A 20,505-nucleotide genomic window follows, 5' to 3' on the forward strand; every position below is an offset into this window, starting at 1 on the left:
TCAAAGCTGTATCGTATGCCTACTGCGAAACTAAATCTCCTTGAAATCAGTGCAATTAATTTTTACTTAGTTTTGTATGCAAAATTGTTATGCACGCCACTGGTTTTTCGTTGTATTCACAAGTCTCACATTTTAAAACCACTTTTTTCATGGGTTTTAGACCAAGAAATTTTCGAAGTTGTGTTCGACTCCTGTCAAGTGTCTTACTGTTCGCGATTGCACGCATTAGTATTGTTGGATAATGGGCATATCTGCAAAGTTCTTATGGTGGTGATACTCTGAATAATCGGTTAAAACTGATTCATCTTTACAGAAATGTAATACATTTTTGAATTTCGCACTTACGGAACATTAAAAAAACAATATAACTTTACTAGACAAATACTTTGTTTTAATGCATTGATAATAATTAGTGTACAGACTATTAATTGTCAAACAAAAACATAACAGAAATATGTATTCAACTTAATAATATGACAATGCCTTAAGTAAACATATAAAAATATATTTCTGTTTCAGTACGGAGGAGCTTTCATTTAGAAGTTTCAAATTTTGAATGCCCGTCCACATTGTCAGTAGCACTTCACACGTTTCTTACAAAGTCTACTTAAAAATCGGTTCAATGGCTCTCAAAAAGTCGTCCTCGAATTTTTTCACGCTAAATCTTTCACAACTAGCCCGTGCTTTCTCCCTGATATCCACTATTTCTACCTCTCTCGCTTCTATGATCCATTTAAGTATATGTGCAAATTCATCAGCAGTATTCGCCAAGAACCCCAATCTGGAACCCTCGGACGTCTCTATAATATCAAGCAGAGGTCCTCCAGATTTATGAGCCGCCATTATCAGACCAGCTGCCATTTGCTCAACCACGCTTATACCAAAATGCTCGTCTAGCATTGTATGAATCCCTATATACGCCTTGCTAAACTCGTCAAGAAGCTCACTATAAGGAATGTTCACTCTAAATTCGACGTTATTTTCTAACGATAAATGTTTGGAAAGGTCTTGCAAGTCTTTAATTCTCTCAGAGTCTCCTTGGTTGCGACAGCCACCGCAGAGGACTAAAGTGACGTTGTCGAAGACATTATCGGGCACGATTTCCCTAAGTTCATAGAGTGCTTGTAGTTGCAACGGATGGTCCTTCTCGGGTCTAAATTGAGCCAAACTTAAAATGCGTATTTTTGTCGGCTTTTCAGGATTTCTTTGGATCTTTTTCAAGTGTTCTACTTCACATGGGGGATAAACTAGAGACATTGGTGTGTTCCATAGAATTTGAAGATTTTCTAACGTAAAGGTTGAATTGACTATTGTGGCATCGGAGCAGTTCCCAGCAAGATCATACAACTAAAATTCTCATACTAGACTGTATACGCAGAAAAAACATCATAAACTTACCCAAGCAATAAAATGATAATAAATCAGTTTTGTGTAGGTTAAAGTAGAACTTTTTACAATAAAGTTCCTATTATTGTACATACTTCTCCTGCTTTGTACTCTCCTAAGCATATCTTTGGTGATAATTGGATAATGAACGTAACAGCCTGTTTTACATCCTCCCAGAAACTTAAACAATGGCAAGGAGAATGTGAACCCAGTAGTGTCGATAAAAATATCTGCAATAATAAGATTCAGTAAGAATTTATCAGAATAGTTATGTTGGAATATGCTAAAGATATAACTCTGATAAATGTGCTGGCCATGGATATAACATGTGATCAAAGGCAAAAAAGTTTTAATATAACTAATATAATTGCTAATCATAGATACCTGGATTTACTTTGCTTATGGCTTCAAGACTCAAGTAGACAGATCCTAAAATTTGACCCAGTAATGTAAAAATGGGATACATGCAGGCTTCAACCCATTTTCTTTTCGTTAGATACACAAATTTCACTCGATCTGAATTTATTTCTACATTCAACGAATTTTTCACTTTTCTTTTAATTTCTAATGGGGAAAATTCAATATCTCCAGTATAAATATAAAATATAGCTTGAGGATATCTGTAATATAAAAACATGTAGAATAAAAAAAGGCTTTGCTCTTACATGAAAAGTGAAATTTTACTGAAAAATGTGTAATGCTTAAAAGAATTCAGATTGCTATGGAATAGTACATTAACCACCAAGGTTCTGAAGTACATCATTATGACCTTAACATTAAGTTTAAAAATTAGCACATAACTGAAGATTCTATGGTGTGATAGTCACCTGCATTTTGCAACCGCAGTTTTTACAAGCTATTTCTTGACCATAAGCATAGATATTTTAGTTCCATCATTTTTGTCAGTAAAATTTCCATTTTACCTAATGGAAAAAATTTAACAAGATATTTAGATTTCATATCAAAAGTATCTTATGAAAGTCCTAAATTCATCTTTCTACAATAAGTATAAGTTGGATATTTCAAAACTATTGCGAGAAATATTCGGAATTTTTCAAATCTGAAAGCAAATCCCAAATCAGTACTAGTTTGTGCAACTTCTATTTGATTCTATATGGACCAACCTTATGCCTCTTTAAATAACTGAGGTATTTATTAATAAGCTCAAAAAACAATCCTTTAGTATACTGTAGACGATTTTTGTACAATAGTGAAATACTATGTTGTTCCAAGTGATAAATTCAAAAATTAAGTCTTTTAAAGTCATTAGTGGAAAAAAGTAATATGTTACGTGCTTTTTTCACTTCCTGTTGTGACTCAGAAAGCATAAGTAGTTACATACTTTTCTAATAAAGCCCTTAATGCAACCCATAACACCTTTTCTCCTCCTCCACCAGCATTAGCGTAAGGATGAAAAATTCCCACACTCAGCTGATCCCCTCTCTTCAGTTTTTCTGACTTAAAAGTGTACTTAAAGTAATAGTATGTTAATGGTAGTACTATTGTGGATGCTAAGACCAAAAACAGGCAGGCAGCAAGAGCCAGTTTTATGGTAACTGCTAGGGAGAACCTGAAAATAATTGGTACCCATCAAAATATGTTTGCATTTTGAAATGTAAATAGGATATGTTGCATAATGGATTACTACAGATTTATAGTATCTGCCAAATTTATGCTACATGAATGGTGAGCTGAGTTAACATGAGCAATAGAGCATTGATTAACCAGGGATAGTTTTAAAAGACCTATTTAACAGTAACTTTTCCTAGAGAAAAAACTACTGCATAGTTTAAAATTCAGTGCATAGAATGTAGTTAAAACTACATAGACAAATTTTAAAAAGTAAAACAAGAAAGAGTATGAATGAGGCTAAAAGTTATGAATTAAAAAAAATAGATTAATCTTTTCCCATTTGGATTATTTCAAAACCCTTTATTTCTTATAGTAACTAAGATCCCCATACTTGCAAAGAAAATTTGGAGCTCTGTAAGCAATAAACAGTATCTATTCAGTATTAGTAAGACCTAATTTTAATCAATGTAAAATATGTGAATTTATCAGGATGAGGAGGAAGTTATAATAATTATATCTAAGTTTCTTTGGCATATCCAGTTGAATAAAAATGTAAATACAGCTAATACTTCAAAATGTATTTCTCACTACTTTCCATATGTTATTAAATACACATATACTTACAAAAAGCTAATAATTGGGGACATGATGTGGATACTTGATAAGAGGAATCTTTGCAAGAATACTTTCAAGTATATTAAAACTAATATACAGTAATAAATCCCAAGTGGCAATTACCACATTTTAAATAGCTCATTAGAACCATCACCTATTTGAACAGAAGAAATTTATTCTCTTTTTTTTGACAAAAATTTAAATTATCCCAAAGCGTTTTAGTTCTTTTTAGGAATTGTTTTAATGAATGTTTTTCTTATTATTTTTTAATTTTTTAAAATAACCTTTTAGTTCGTAGTTCTGACTCTCATACTGTTAACAATGACATTGACAGATTAGTTGTAGCAGTAACCTCATGACTAAGGGGTACGTTCAGTCATTCGAGGACACTAGTGTGAGTGTGACAAAAGTTCTTGATATGTGTGTGTTCGTGATAATGTGCTAGCAACAATATTAAAAGCAGTTTGGTGAAATAAATAATCGATTATTGCTTTTTTAATTTTATATATTTATAAAATTTACAATTTTTTATTTTATTTAAGTGGTATTGTATATCATGTGTAACTAAATATGTTTTAATCTGCGCAACCCGGTTATTTTGTTAGCAATTTTATAATACGTATCGCTACTGACAATCATTCTTGGATGCTCGTTACAAGATATTACGCAATTCTTGGAAAATAGATGTACGTCGAAGGCGAGACTTTTTAGTCATAAGTTATCAGAGTTTTCTATCCCCTTAGAGTAGACGGTAAATCGTAAACATAGGGTATTTACGATGAAGAGTGTAAAACTGGGATAGTGAATGGGACCTGCGTTTACGATTCACCACAAACGCTAATTTTTTTTTAAATATCGCTCTCGTCAGCTTTAACAGCATGCGAAACGGAAGAACTAGTTCAATTTAAGTCATTTTTCATTTTATGGAAATTTCATCGCTATCACTGATCAAATCAAGTGTCAGTACGACCACACAACATATTAGTGATAATAATAAATGATAACCAACTTCATCATAATGATTGATGTCATTATTTATTTATATATATTTAACCTCAAACTAATAAAAAAAAGCGGGACGTTAAATTTGGGCCAGAGATGTAAATGTAAACAGGAAACTTAATTTAAAATTGTTATATTTAGCGTATTTTTTTAAAGAGTTTCTATTTGTTTTATGTTATAAAAATGTGTTTAAATGGTGCCTAAGTTGACCAGTTAGGAGTTATTTAATTTATCATACCTTGCCCCTTTACACCCACCTACGAATTTCAATTTAAAATGGTATATAATATTTCACTTCACCCTCTCTGAGTTTCTTGGCTCAAAAGAGTATACATTTCAGAGACGAAGTTTCGCCCCAAGTCAAAAAGGCAAGGGCTCACCTTCTCAAACTTCAAATACGGTGTCCACTGCCTTAAAACCATTTTCTTCACCTTTAACTGGATCAGTGAAAAGAACAAAAGAATTTTCAAATGACAATCCTAAAGCTAAGTTAAGAAGACCACTGGCAAGTGTTAATAAGGAAAATAAAGAAATTGTATATGTTTCAAATCATGTAAGTCTCTTTAATAACACCAACCATGTGAAATAAATTATTTGTATAGTCAGTCTAAAGTATTAACCTGATGTGAAGTTAACTCTAAGTATTGAAATTTTTGTTCGCTCTGGTGTCTTATTAGGAGATGATCAGCGATCCTCTTGGCAATAATCATCAGCTGTCTAATAGTTGTCATTTGAAATATGCAAGATGGATTCATAGTTTGTCATGAGCTATAAGATATATCATTAAGATTTTTGTATTATATAGACATCAGTATTGTGAAGTGTCATTTTATATTAACTTATCTTACATCTTAATGTTGCATCTTATGGGTTAAGTTCAGCATTAAGCAAGATTTACTGTCTTAGTAATATAAACAGTAAGAGATAATATTATGACATAAGAAGGTTTAACATTCATGATTGATTCTTTAGCATTTATATTGCACATTACTTCAAATCAGATTTATAAATTGGGTGAATATACAAATATACAGGGTGAGTCAGGAAGATCGTGCCAAACTTCAGGAGCGTGTTGTACATGAAAAATATATGTAAAAAAATACAAATGTTGTTATCCGATTTTCGTTTGTTTGCAAGTTATAGCGTAAATAAAATTAAAACATAAAATTAAAAAAATCAATAAATTTCATAAGAAATTCTATAAATTAATATTTGGATATCATAGTAAATGTTCAAAAATATTGCCATTAACTTCTAAACATTTTCAGCTTCGTCTATGAAGAGCATTCGTTGCGCTCCTGATTGTTTCATGTCTTCCTTTAATAGGAGCTGCAGCATTTCTAATGTGTTGAATTAGTGCATCTTGAGTGTCCACTTTTACACTGTACACTTCAGTTTTAAACCAACCCCACAAACAATAGTCTAGTGGTGTGAGGTCTGGAGACCTTGGAGGCCAACTAATAGGGCCACCAGGACCAATCCAACATATTAATTTATGGAATTTCTTATGAAATTTATAAATTTTTTTAATTTTATGTTTTAATTTTATTTACGCTATAACTTGTAAACAAACGAAAATCGGATAACAACATTTGAGTTTTTTTACATTTATTTTTCATGTACAACACGCTCCTGAAGTTTGGCACGATCCTCCTGACTCACCCTGTATATTGTAAGATAACCTTGGTTACAAAGTGGGCAGTTCATCTGTTTAATGTTTTATATTGAATTGATCATCAGTTGTAGAGATTAAACTATTATAGACTAAGAGGTAAATGTTTGAATTGTGCTGAATTACATTCAGCATGTAGACATCAGACTGTTTATATAACACAAAATAAGAACCATCACCTATCAGAGTTAACTGATATCAACCACTACAGAAATCTGCTTTAGATTCTGCCATGTGTACGACAATCAGCTATTTTGGTTTGTTCTATCATAAATGATTTAGCAGGGTCATGCATAACTAGAGTGAATGAAATGGCAGAGTGGTGTGACTGCAATTTCTTACCCAAAATGCCAGTAGAACGGTCTTATTTTCTTTGGGACTTCAACATTGCAGTGTTCTCCTGCAATACACATATCAGTTTTTTTTTTAATTTTTTAGGAAGAACTCATACAAAAGCTTTCAAAGCCATTTTTATGCCCGATACCTAATTATGAAGGTTTGCAAACAACCAAAAACTTAGGAATTAGGCGAGCTCAGCCAAAAAGGGCACTGTATGACCCTAATATGCCAAATGCACTAGTGTTGTATACTCCACCAGTTCAAACGCAACATGATAAATTAAAGAATGACAAGTTAGTAAAGTTTATGCTATATTTTACTTAAGATAATAGGCCTTGCAATACGAATTTAAAATACGTAATCTTCATTTATTGATCCTACATCTCACGCTAAATTAACTTGCGTTCATAACTAGCAGTATTTCTGGCAATTTTTTAAAAATATTAATTTTTTTATATGCGTACAAGGCGTTCCAAAAAAATTGCCCAAAGTTTAGGGAGGTTAGAAGGAACATTGCAGTGAACAATTTTTACCTACAAAACCCTAGTCAAAAATGAGCCGTTTTGACTCTATAGTCGTTTTTGTTCAAAAGATTTCGACATTCAATTTAAGTGGATGGAATAAAACGAAAAAATAAACACTTTTTCGTTTCTTTAACTTCCTGAGTTGTTGGATTATGCACGTGTTCTTAATGGTGCACAGCATAGAATATAGTTTCAATATGATAATGCATCTGCATATTCTGCCTATACTGTCGGATCACCTAAACTAACATTTTTATGGGCGGTGGATCGGAAAGAGTAGATGTACCAGAGGCTCGTGCAAAGTCCCAATTTAAGTCCGTTGGATTTTAGTCTCTAGGAACACATCAACTTCTTGGTGCATGAAAGTTATATAGTTACTCAAGAGAAATTGTCAAGATGAGTAATGACAGTCCTTTTCGTGCAGAAAGATCTACATTTGTTACAACGGGTGCATGATTCAGTGATTCAAAAGAGATATTTATAGAACCTGGTTGGGAGACGTTATTTTGTTAATTTGATAATAATAATTTTTGTGGTTTATTTTTAATAGAAATGAATTAATATGGAAGTCTTTTAGTGTCAACGAACTAAAATTACGTTTTTGAACAAAAATGCTTCTAGAGCCAAAACGGTTCATTTTTGACTAGAAGTTTCTCTGCAAAAATTGTTCATCAGAATGTTCCGTATAATCTTCTCAACCTTGACAAAACCTTTTTAAACCACTCAATATATTCATAATAAATTTACCTAAACATTTTTGTAGAGATATACGAGTACATGTCGTGGTCGATCCTGCATTAGGGAATATTTTGAGACCACATCAGAGAGAGGCGAGTATATTTATTTATTATATATTTTTTATGTTAAGAGTGGTAATGTTACTGTTATTTAAGGAGAAATTTGCGATATACTAAAAATATGTATATATCACATTGTAAGTAGTCAGTGTCCAAAGGTTTGCAAACGTATCATAAATCCCAGTTATATGAACATTCGTATTAAATAATGAAAGAGTAATGTAAAAACAGAGTCCGACATTGGAATGTGTTGATTTAGCTACATATTAGATAATAAAATTGTATTCAAATAATGTAAGAAACATACATTTTGAATACTGTTTACATTATAATGGTCTTCCGCTCAAGTTCTATAGGATATCTATGATGTTTCAATTTTAAATTTTAATCAAAGATTAAGCTAGTTACAGTTAGATATAACGTTGATATATTTCAATATTCACCAGTTTAACTGCAGGTTGAGCGAGAGTTTGGTGGATGCTCAACTGGAAACTGGGAGAGTAGGTACAGTTTAAAAAGTTTGTTGTTTCTCAGCGAACTTTATTACCTTTTACACAGTTCTATAAAAAGCGATCTTATGAGATTGAGAACGACTTTTTTGCTATACATATTTCATATATTATTATTTAATTTTTAGGGTGTGAAGTTTATGTATGATTGTGTCACCGGCATCCAAATTCCTGACTCATATGGTTGTATAATGGCTGATGAAATGGGTTTAGGAAAAACGTTGCAATGTATTACTCTTTTGTGGACATTGGTCAGGCAGGGTCCTGAAGCCAAGCCTACTATAAATAAAGGGATAATTGTGTGTCCCAGTAGTCTTGTGAAAAATTGGTTTAATGAAATAAATAAGGTATGCACGAATGTTATTTAAAGAGAAATATTAAATTATTGTGAATTAAATGTTAATGCAGGGAAATTAAAATTAAAAATAGGAGGGTTTAATTTGGAATACACTCAAAAGTAGATTACTTCGTAAAAAAGGAAATCGTTTCTATGACATGATCAGCTTTTTTGGATCATGCACAAATTAGTTATAAGTTCACGCCGTGTTAAAAAATATTTCAGCGATTTTTGGGATATCACTGCATTAAATGAATATTCAAGGATTGTTTAGAATTTCCAAAATAAGCAGAGTACCGAAAATGCTTAGAATTTAAAAGAATGTAAATAACTTTTAACCTTTAACTTCCTGTATTATGAAAAAGAAACGCTTGCGAACGTTTGGTTCTTTAGATTTTTCTCATCCACAAAGTTCCTAACATGATCACATTAACACCTTTATTTTACTCCATAAAATTGTGACTCACCATTTCAGTGGCTTAACGGTCGATTACCGGCATTAATGATAGATGGCGGAGCTGAAGTAAAAAAAAAAGTTACTCAATTTATGCAAGGACAAGGCAGAATGGCCATACCGGTCTTGATAATCTCTTACGAGACATTCCGAATGCAGGCTTCAATTTTGCACAGCAGCGAAATTGGTTTAGTTTTGTGCGATGAAGGCCATAGGCAAGTACCTACATTTTGAAACAAACCTAAAGAAAATCATCAAGACATCTCAACGCCTAAGTGACGTATAGTTTTTATTTTTAATTGAGAGAAAGTGTTTAGATTGAAGAATTGCGAGAATCAAACGTACAGGGCGCTAATGGGACTAAATGCCAAACGAAGAGTTCTTCTCAGTGGTACTCCCATTCAGAACGATCTCTTAGAATACTTTAGCTTAATTCATTTCGTTAATGAGGGTCTTTTAGGCACTTCTAGCGAATTTAAAAAGAAATACGAAAATATCATTTTGAGAGGTAAAACTCAAGTTTTCCAATATAAGATGATACTCATCAGAATATTTTTGCAGGTCAAGACTCGACGGCCACACCTGCCGAACGAAGTAAGGCCGTGGAAAAAATCACCGAATTAACAAACATAGTAAATAAGTGTCTCATTAGGCGCACATCTGCACTTTTAACGAAATATTTGCCCGTGAAATTTGAGATGATCGTGATTTGTCAACTAACTCCTTATCAAAAACAATTATATTTAAATTATGTTAATTCTGAAGCGATTAAGCGCAGTATTGTTGACAGTGAATGTGGTGACAGACATACCGGTGTGACACCTCAAATTTTATCCTCATTTAATCATATTTGATACAATTGACTTTCAGGTGGTACTAGTTCATTAGCCAGCATCACGACTTTAAAAAAATTATGCAATCATCCAGATTTAATACTGGATAAGATTCTAGAAGGCGGAGAGGGTTTTGAAAAGTCTAAGAATATTTTACCTCCTCAAAAAGGAGAAATGGATGTAAGGCCTGAACTATCTTCAAAGATGTTGGTTTTGGATTGTTTCTTGGCTGATTTGAAAGCAAATTATAATGATAAAGTCGTGATAGTATCAAACTGGACTCAAACGTTGGATTTGTTTGAGAAATTATGGAGACGAAGGTAATATTTAGTAATTTGCTCCTAAATGTAAGTGAAATAAATATATATACTAGGTGTTCCCTAAATATGCCTCACTAATAAGTAACCGCTCTATCTTTGTATACATCGTTACACTTTTAAGTGATATACACTGTAATCGCCATTTCGCACATGGAACCAATATGATAATGGTGAAATAAGAGTCAAGTATACTAAAGTTTCATTTTCCCATTTGTGGCTTTGGCTTTGTAACTTTATGATATATATTAATAAGTAAAATGTCTTATCTGTTGAAATCAGTGAATTAATCCAAAATTTGCTTTATCATCCTTAGGGGTTATCAGTATGTTAGGCTAGATGGTACAATGACCATCAAGAAACGTGCCAAGATCGTAGAAAATTTCAACAATCCTGAGTCTAAAGATTTCATTTTCATGCTGAGTTCCAAAGCAGGAGGTGAGTAGTTCATTATTATAGTTTATTAAACAAGATAATGAGAGCCTTTAAAGTCATAATTTGAAAAAAATTAAATTTCAAAGTTTCAGTAGCTTGAGATAAAAGTTGTTAAGTTATTTACTATTTTTACGAATTCAGCCTTATTTCAACAATGAGCATTTTAACAAAATAAATTTAACATTCAAGATTTAATAAAATAGATGAATGCACAATGTAAGGTTCATCTCACGGCACACCATCTCACATTTCATATACGTTTTATCAAGAGAGCATGTAGCTTTCTAAAAATAAATATATAGCAAATTTAAGAATAATTTATAGGTATGTGTGTATAAGTCAAATCAATCATACTCAAAATTTAACACAAAAAGGGATCAAGTGTCTATTCAAATTTCATTATATCAGAAAACGTGTTTAGCAGGTAGAGTGGCAACTGTGACCTGGTGCATCGTTTATAGTCCACCAGGCGTTCTTCATATTTATTTGATATGTCATAAAATTCGTCAACATTTAATTTTTCATTTCTAAATTTGTACGTAAAATAATGATGTAAAATCACAAATCGCCAATAATCAAGGCCCTACCGACTTCCTCGAAATTCATGCATTGCTTCGAACTGGGTTATCTCGTATATCGCCGTGCAGTGTTCTGCTTTGGTGAATATCGGCTCGAGAAAAAGAGATTTATCTCTGGCATATACTAGCCGAAAATAAGGAATCAGCCTTCACCAAAGCTGGTACAAAGTTCAGCGAACACCTAAACAGTAAGCTATTAGAGCTACTCGAATCAGGAGGATATGAACTGAAAGAGTAGTAGAAGCAGTGGCAGTAATAGGGTTTGTTAGGTTACTGCGAAGTGGCGGCAATAAATGAATGATTTCAGGCCGTTCGTGAAATTGAAGGTATTGGCCTTCAATTGTTAAAGGAAGAGAAAAACAAATCTAGATATTATTATGTTCGATGTCACGACATCAATAAGAAAAAAACTGGGTCAAGGGTCATTGTGCATCGAAGCGGCCTTTCTGGAAGACTCGTTGAGTGGATCCGTTTAAACATAATGAGAGTGGGCTTCAAGAATAAAGATAAAAATTACCCCCATTTTTTTTTAAAGGCGGGATGACAGGAAATAAATATTAGGACTTTCATATACATAATTTTTGATTGATACATTTTCTATATTAACTGGCTTGTTTTTTTGAAAGATAAAAATTTTCAAAGGACTTAACGCAATTATCTCCCTATAAAATCGATTGTCACGATCCACTGATTCCTGCTTAAAATGGAAATTGTTTAAATTACATACGAATTTTCATTTTAAATAGATTTTTCCACTTAATGTTATGGTATATTTGGGAACAACTGACTACTATTTTAAAAGCTATTTAAATTTGGCAATTTGGTCACTTGCCCCCCGTCTAAATTAATTTTTCAAATTGCATATACATGGTATAGATATTCTAGAAAGGTCATTTGGCGTAATGGCCGGTCTTGAGGTGCTCGTTTGAGATAGCGTATGTTAAGTTTAGTGTTATGTAAATAATAAAACATGCATTTTTTGAAGATTTCCTTTTTTGTGTGTGAATGATACATGTAAAGAGTTATTAATTTTTTTTTTTTTTGGTAAAAAAACATTTAAACTGATCATTCATTCTATTAATACCGAAATTATTCAATGACAAAACTTCTGAAGTATTTTTATCACATTTGTTGATGTTTTTTGTTTTCACTAGGTTGTGGCTTAAATCTAATAGGTGCCAACAGGCTCATAATGTACGATCCAGACTGGAATCCCGCTAATGATGATCAAGCTATGGCTCGAGTCTGGAGAGATGGTCAACAAAAACCATGTTACATTTATAGATTTTTATCGGTAAAATATAGATATTGCATCCATCAAAACTAGATTTGGATTTACGTTACTTTTAGGCCGGCACAATTGAAGAAAAAATATTCCAAAGGCAGGCCCATAAGAAGGCGCTTAGCTCCACAATAGTGGATATGAATGAGGAGACCGCAAGGCATTTTAGTGTCGCAGAGTTGAGAGATCTTTTTAGGTCAGTTTGTGTTCCAATACCTGGAATTGAATCTTAAACACTTAATTTTTTAGATTAGAAAATACGGAAGCTGATACACATACCAAATTAAAGTGTAAAAATTGCCTGAATAAAATACCAATTAAAAACCCGCCGGAAGATGCAGATTGTACATCAGATTTATCTCAGTGGTATCACTGTTGGGATAAGAAAGGACTTGCCGATTCGGTAAAAATTTTGTTTTATATATTACGGCGTTAATAGTTTTCTAGAACTTATCCGTTTAATATCGTTTCTTGATTATTAAAATTGTTTTAGGTTTTGAAGCAAATTTGGGATATGTGCCAATATATTTCATTCGTTTTCCATCAAAAGTCTGCAAAACAGGAAGTCCAAAAAGTTAAAAGTTACGATGAAGAAGAAAATGATCCAGATTATAAAGAAAACGATGATTCTGATTATTCCAATTAGTATGCGTTATTTGTTAGTTAAGTACCCCTTTGTTTGTGTTTTTCTTTAATTATTGAAAATTTTACTATTTTGCTATTTTCCTGTGATAAAAGTTAATTAAATACCTATGCTTTAAATTTTGATAAGTAATAAATCTTATTTTGTATGATACGTTTTGTGCAGAATAATTTGGGATGATCTCTTTTTACTGAATATTGTGTCGTAAATAAGCTCACCATTAAATAAATCATTTCTTTATCTAGAAGTCTCGATTATACAGAATACTACAAAATCTACTTTCAATATTTGAAAATGATGAAATACAAATACAAAAAAATTAAGCAAATGTGCCCGTAAACCTGTAAAAATTCTTTCTCGATGTTAAGCACCCATCGCCTTTATATTAACTTTTTTTAGAAAACCCTATTATTCGTGAAAAGTGGGAAGTCTTTTTGCCTGGATATCTCCAAAAATATTCGGAATTTTGCGACTTTATTCAATTTAATCATTTAAATGTTTACATTTGCCTCAATTTGACTAAATCTGTAAATCTACCGTTTTCCAAATCCTTATCTAATTAGACATGAACTTTGGGTACACTAAATAGGCCATGGGTCATTATAAGTTTTATTTATATTTTTATGTAAAGTTAAAGAGAAACCCACATATTATTTGTCTAAATAAAACGTACTATGTTTTGAGCAAAACACTGTATACTAGAGCTAGATTCTGTTGCTCTCATAAAAAATTGTTTATTTTACGGAATAGCAACGACTACGGTCACACTTGCTGTCGGAAACAACCTTGATATTCCCTTCTCTGTTCCTCAACATCCTCTCCGTTGCTCTAATTGTGATTAGCCAGGAGGAAAAACACAGCAAAGTTTCGATTTAATATTTAATCTCAAAACAAAATGTCAATAAGTATCCAGAAAATCTCGCTTATTTACAAAATCGTTTCATAACCTTTTTACAACGTTGACATCAATGTAACATCAGAACGCTGTCATTTGAGATGCTGTTAAAATTCCCAAGAAACAAATCATTTACACAATAGTCTTAAGTTCTACACAAACCTTGCGATCCGTACAATATAATGAAATTAAGATTTGTCTGGAAACTGAGTAGTTAATGACACACAACTGGATAGAAGCATTAATCTCTTTTTTTCTGTAAGCTCACTGTAAAATGTCATTACGGTGGCAGTGCCTTTAACCATTCAGCGTGCCCACAAATGGAATGTGAACAAATATATTATTAAATCACCTACACTGCAACAGATCTTATGACAAGTTTGAATTATTCAAAGAAAAGGAACATATGTTACATTCAAATCAGTAAAATTTTGTTTTCACTTTTTAGCTTCTTGGCTTGCAATGACTCTAGAAGACAGTTAACTTCAAATATTTTCTCCTCAATTATGGTTCGGAATATTTTAATTTGACCAGCAGGATACTCTAATACTTTACATAACATAACTTCTGTGGTTGTTTCTCTTGTAAATACATATAAGCGAGTAACCTGTTAATCGTCTGTAATATTCACGTTCACTGCCCTATTATACCAATTACAAATGTAGACAGTTAACGTCCTATATTACTGTTAATTTAATAGACGGTACACAATGACAATTTTATACCATAATATAATAATAATATTGCCATTAAAATGATTACATTATATACGGATATAGATTAACATCAAAATAGAACAGAAAATCCTCAGACATCAAACCGAACTCAAAACGTCATTCTTAACCACAAATAAAATATTCATTCTAGTTTTCTAAAAAAACCCCGACCGTAAAAACTTGAGACGAAGACACTGTAATTCGACGACATGTACACATTTTAAATTTTCCCTAGTTACTTCTAAAATCAGGTTTCGAACTGAGGAACGTTCTACGGCAGTTTTCAATGAAAATGTATTTTGTCTTTCACATGGCTAGGAATAATTAACTTTCGGAACCTAAACACTCAGTTCCAACCTAAGATCGAGTAGAGGTATAATGTAATCATTTTAATACTAAATTACCTTAAATATTTTTGATATGCAGTCGATAAATCATTTAGGAGTCTATCACATTTTAAATAATTTTCATAAAGCCTATATTTACAAGAATGTTACATATCGTTATATCGACTGCATAGAAAAAAACCTGTTTACCTTAAAATTGACAAAATACCTACCTCGGATTTAAAATACTTGTTTGAAGAGAGATTAGATGAATTTCCAGGTTAATGATGGCGCAGCCTTTGTATTAGACCTATGATCAAGAAGTAGATTTTATGAGGTTAAAGTTATTGTTTTGAAAGAAAAATGTTTATATTGGCAAACATTTTTTAAGCAACAAAAACATGTTCATGCAATGTAAACAAGTAAGAGTACTTACCTGGGGTTAGAACTTAATAATACAAAATATCGCGCGAAGCAACATTAGTACGTATACAAGGAGTATATCTCTATGTATTTAACATTTATTCTTATGGGGTGGTTTTATATTCCTTTTCTAATGTATTTGCTGCAAGTTACAGACGTCACAGTTGGAGCAAAGGGGATTTCACATTCCCAACTTTTCAATATATGTGCAAACTTTTTTTTTTCTGTATTTTTAGTGTTTACACTGATTTTAAGGGGTTTTTGTAAAGTAATGTAAACATAAACTTTTAGAAAAAAGGGAGTTGCAGATGACTATATTAGACATACACTTCAATTTAATTAACAAAAAAAACTCGAAGAGCAGCGAAATTAAATCAAAGTTTTATTACTCCAACAAAAATCCCGACAGCAAATTATCCTGTACTTAGTCTTAAAAAGACTATCGGAATTACAATAATTACCATGAATAAAACACAAAAACAAACCCTGAACGCACAAACAAAATCACAAAATAAGCACACAATCCAAAGCCACGTCCATCGCAACGTTAGCCCCGCTCACTTACCGGTTCGGGCCAGTTTGTCCGTCGAATGACACGCCCTAATTGTGTACTGGTGGTGCTGCCTGGCGTTCAATCTCTTCCAGCCGCGCCAAATTGGCCGTGCTGGGTAATTCGCCACCTCGTGCACGCTCCAATAAATCGGGCGAGAACCAACGGGTTAGCTGATCGGCAGTGGTAGGGGAAAGAGGCCCTGAATGCTGCGCAGATCTCGATTGGGCAGCTTGGCGATTATCTAATAAGGTTATACTTAACCAAGGGAAAAAAATCTTATTTTAACGACATACTGTGTTGGCCTGGCATAGTATTAAGGTATGGCTGCCAAGCAGCAGTTCCCGTCTGCTGAGCCATCTGTTGTTGTTTCTGTACAACTTGAGATTGACTTTGAGCCTCTTGTTGCGACTGATTGGTTGGCTGTTGCGTGGCTGGGTTGCTAGGTCTGGCTTGGTGTTGCGCCCTCAGCTGCTGAGCGGTAGGCTGTGGAAAGGTTTGAGGATTAGGATGGGAGTACTGGGTTTGGGACGGCCCGTATTGGGATCCTGTGCAGGACATAATTTATTAAATACTGATTCAAAAATAAGTAATTTGTAAGTAGTGTAGTTTATTGAAAATCTATCAAACCTTGAGCAGAGAATTGCTGTCCGATGGTCGCCTTCAGGTGCGCCGAATTGGATACATTTTGGTAAGTGCGTTGCGATGGTAATGGCTGCTGTTGAGTGGCTAATTGGGCAAAGAATTGATCTGGGGTTTGAGATTGATAGTTGTTTGCCTTCACAATTGGACGACCGGCTAAAAACATAATGAACGAATTGAAAGAATAAGTCGTGCAGAATAAACTTATGTATACAGGGTTATTCACGCTATACGGCTCGGAATATTGTTGCCAAAATACGAGGTTTTCTAAAAATTTTTCTTTTGGGTTATATGGGGATCTATTATGGCTACTTTTTAAAATTATTTTCATATTATACAGGGTGTCCCAAAAGTGCTAAAAGTATCAAAGTTGTGTTTTTTTAAATGGAACCCCTTGTATATTGTTGCATTTTTGGATTCTCCGATCAAAATAAATGTGTGTTTTAATAAGGTTTACAATACCTAGCACTTACGGTTTTTGAAATAATTTAAATTTTGTAAAAATTTGGCCTAATTTTCATGTTTTAACCACTTAAGCAGTATTTAAGTTATGTAAGCGTAATTTACAGTGTAGTGTAATAATGGATCATACTTTATATCCCAATCATGAAAAACTTGCCAGCTTATACAGGGTGTGCAAAAATTAAAACTATTCAAATGAGGACTTTAAGTGGCTATAACTGGATTAATTTAAATGCAATGCCATATTTTTTAACTTACCAGGATATGTAGTTTTTAAATACCCATCGAATGGTACTAGGATGTTCATAGCTAAGTCTTCGCGTTTTTGCAGAATGCACTAAATAATGGCTCCTTGCGCCATTTGGCGTCTATTAGTTCAAAGTTCCAATGTATCTAGTTGCCTATGATATTTCAAAATATCAGATAGTTAATTTAGTTTATTTTTTAGTTTAGTCTGCAAAGGTACTTTTTTTCTAGAGTGTGTAATGTACCCTCAGGCTACGCCTATGTCTATGCAATCCGTCCGATCATGTCCGTGATGACCATATGTTGGGAACCCATTTTCTTCCTGTAAGGGTTGCCCTGCATAAAGGAACTTTCACTCTTTTATCCTTATCAAGACAAAGGTCTAAATTCATCCATATTTGGTCAAAATCTTTACAGCTGCAATTCCCCGTAAATTCTCAATTTTTGCCTTTGTCTCAAGACACGGTTTAAGGATTTAAAAAGTTACCAACTGTGGATTGACCCTGTTAATGGGTACCGATCCCCTGATTGGGTATTTAAGCTACCCCGAATCCCATAAACTCTCTATTACTCTAAAAATCCTCTCTAATGTCAAGATCATTTTAGTTTTTACCGATTAAGGCGTGTGTGTTATAACGAGTGCAAATAGTCAAAATGAAGATTTATCCAAAAGAAGAGCGTATTGACATGATTTTTATTCTTGGAGAATGTCATAAGAATTGTTTATTGGCTTCTCGAGTTTATGCTCAAAGATTTCCCGAAAGAAAACATCCTAAGCCAGCCGTTTTTGAGAGATTATTGCACCAGTTTCACGAGACAGGAAGTGTCAGTTATAAAAAACCGATTGCAAGAAAATCTGTCACTGAAGATGAAGAAAATGTTTTTATGGTAGTTGGTTCAGTTATAGAAAATCCCAACATTAGTCAAAACGTGATATCCGAAGTTACTAACGTTAGTCAAGCAAGTGTTTCAAGAATTCTTAAAAAACACAGTTTTTATCCTTATAAAATCCAACTTTGCCAAGAACTTTATGGATATGATTTTGACAACCGAACTGAATTTTGCATGTGGGTGTTAGATAAAGTGGCAGAAAATGAAAACTTTTTCGGTGAAGTATTATTTAGTGATGAATGTACTTTCCATAACAATGGTCTTGTAAATAGACATAACTTTCATTACTATTCTGATTCGAATCCACATGAATACAGAGTCATGAGAAATCAGAATAGGTGGTCCATTAATGTGTGGGGTGGAATACTGGGCCCGTATTTAATTGGGCCGTATTTTTTTGAAGGACCTTTAAACGATGTGACGTTTCTGGATTTTCTTTGGCACCAACTTCCAGTATTATTAGAAAAAGTCCCTTTAAATATTAGAACTACCATGTGGCTTCAATTGGATGGGGCTCCGCCTCATTATCATCGCGAGGTTCGGCAATTTTTAAATGCCAACTTTAAAAACAGGTGGATAGGAAGAAACGGATTTCAAAATTGGCCCCCCAGATCCCCGGACTTAACTCCACTAGATTTTTTTTTGTGGGGATACATAAAAGGAATTGTCTACAATACGCCTCCAACAACTCCACAGGATATGAAAACACGTATAAGAGACGCGTTTGAAACTGTTACTCCGCAAATGTTGTCCAGAATTAGCGGTGGTTTTGAAAAAAGAATTTGTAAGTGTTTGGAAATGGACGGTCGACATTTCGAACATCTGTAATAAATATTTTGTTTCCGTTTTATGTTATACTTGATATGTGATTTAGAACTTTGAACTAAAAGACGCCAAATGGCGCAAGGAGCCATTATTTAGTGCATTCTGCAAAAACGCGAAGACTTAGCTATGAACATCCTAGTACCATTCGATGGGTATTTAAAAACTACATATCCTGGTAAGTTAAAAAATATGGCATTGCATTTAAATTAATCCAGTTATAGCCACTTAAAGTCCTCATTTGAATAGTTTTAATTTTTGCACACCCTGTATAAGCTGGCAAGTTTTTCATGATTGGGATATAAAGTATGATCCATTATTACACTACACTGTAAATTACGCTTACATAACTTAAATACTGCTTAAGTGGTTAAAACATGAAAATTAGGCCAAATTTTTACAAAATTTAAATTATTTCAAAAACCGTAAGTGCTAGGTATTGTAAACCTTATTAAAACACACATTTATTTTGATCGGAGAATCCAAAAATGCAACAATATACAAGGGGTTCCATTTAAAAAAACACAACTTTGATACTTTTAGCACTTTTGGGACACCCTGTATAATATGAAAATAATTTTAAAAAGTAGCCATAATAGATCCCCATATAACCCAAAAGAAAAATTTTTAGAAAACCTCGTATTTTGGCAACAATATTCCGAGCCGTATAGCGTGAATAACCCTGTATATAGTACATGTTTGGTTTAAAGCCATTACGTAGGTCGACACTTTCTAGGTATTTGCCAAAATAACATCGATAAAGTTCATTTCTTTTGCACACTTGGCGAGAATATGCTAAAAATACCACACAAAAAAGCATAATGTTACGGGTAACAAAAGACCCATTTAATGAGTGGATCGCAAATAATGCAGAGTCATTCGAAAACTCCACTCCATTTTGTCATTTCTTTATTTAATTTGGTTTCTTTGGAATCTATAGTTCTATTACTTGCCTTGCTTCATTGGAAACGCTGGATTCCACTGTTGACTATTATCAGTAACCTGAGGTTGAGAGCGTATTCCAGTTAACGGACGTCCATGGAGTTTCATACCATTATCCGTTACAGCCTTATTCTCTTTTCCTGGAAGATGACAAATTAAGTTATGAAAAAAATTACTTTCTTCCAGAAGGATGAAAAATATTCGCATATTGGTCAAAAAATTTAAGAGGTGTCCTAAATGCGACTTCCAATACCCATAGTGCAAATTCCAAATCATAAGAGATAAAGCATAGGTT

At 33.1% G+C, this 20,505-nt stretch overlaps 3 protein-coding genes across 10 annotated transcripts in view; 1 reads left to right on the forward strand and 2 right to left on the reverse strand.

Annotated features, from left to right (window-relative positions):
- Nucleotides 1-369: 369 nt before the first annotated feature.
- On the reverse strand, nt 370-3,894 carry Alg11 (ALG11 alpha-1,2-mannosyltransferase). The gene is made up of 5 exons (XM_066288486.1): nt 3,583-3,894; nt 2,729-2,956; nt 1,771-2,006; nt 1,399-1,616; nt 370-1,347 (listed from the first exon to the last, which is right to left on the reverse strand). Exons 1-5 carry the CDS (start codon nt 3,603-3,605, stop codon nt 604-606), a joined length of 1,449 nt encoding a protein of 482 aa, XP_066144583.1. The 5' UTR covers nt 3,606-3,894; the 3' UTR covers nt 370-603.
- Nucleotides 3,895-4,347: 453 nt separating this feature from the next.
- Nucleotides 4,348-13,448, forward strand: okr (DNA repair and recombination protein RAD54-like okr). Its single transcript, XM_066288481.1, has 14 exons — nt 4,348-4,854; nt 4,916-5,128; nt 6,686-6,879; nt 7,874-7,940; nt 8,545-8,763; nt 9,229-9,422; nt 9,525-9,715; nt 9,769-10,020; nt 10,078-10,360; nt 10,674-10,795; nt 12,525-12,664; nt 12,721-12,848; nt 12,902-13,055; nt 13,146-13,448. Exons 1-14 carry the CDS (start codon nt 4,852-4,854, stop codon nt 13,296-13,298), a joined length of 2,313 nt encoding a protein of 770 aa, XP_066144578.1. The 5' UTR covers nt 4,348-4,851; the 3' UTR covers nt 13,299-13,448.
- Nucleotides 13,449-14,160: 712 nt separating this feature from the next.
- LOC136342547 (eukaryotic translation initiation factor 4E transporter-like) overlaps nt 14,161-20,505 on the reverse strand; it is a 102,692-nt gene continuing 96,347 nt past the window's right edge. For all 8 annotated transcript variants that reach the window (XM_066288472.1, XM_066288470.1, XM_066288474.1 and 5 more), the window contains 5 exons: nt 20,222-20,350; nt 16,836-17,003; nt 16,502-16,753; nt 16,221-16,449; nt 14,161-15,542 (listed from right to left, as the gene is read on the reverse strand). In XM_066288472.1, coding sequence (XP_066144569.1) covers nt 16,256-16,449; nt 16,502-16,753; nt 16,836-17,003; nt 20,222-20,350 — 743 coding nt within the window. In that variant the 3' untranslated portion in view covers nt 14,161-15,542; nt 16,221-16,255. The remainder of the gene's footprint in view (nt 15,543-16,220; nt 16,450-16,501; nt 16,754-16,835; nt 17,004-20,221; nt 20,351-20,505) is intronic.

The sequence above is a fragment of the Euwallacea fornicatus genome, chromosome 12 (assembly GCF_040115645.1).
Source record: "Euwallacea fornicatus isolate EFF26 chromosome 12, ASM4011564v1, whole genome shotgun sequence".
NCBI classification, from domain to species: Eukaryota; Metazoa; Arthropoda; class Insecta; order Coleoptera; family Curculionidae; genus Euwallacea; species Euwallacea fornicatus.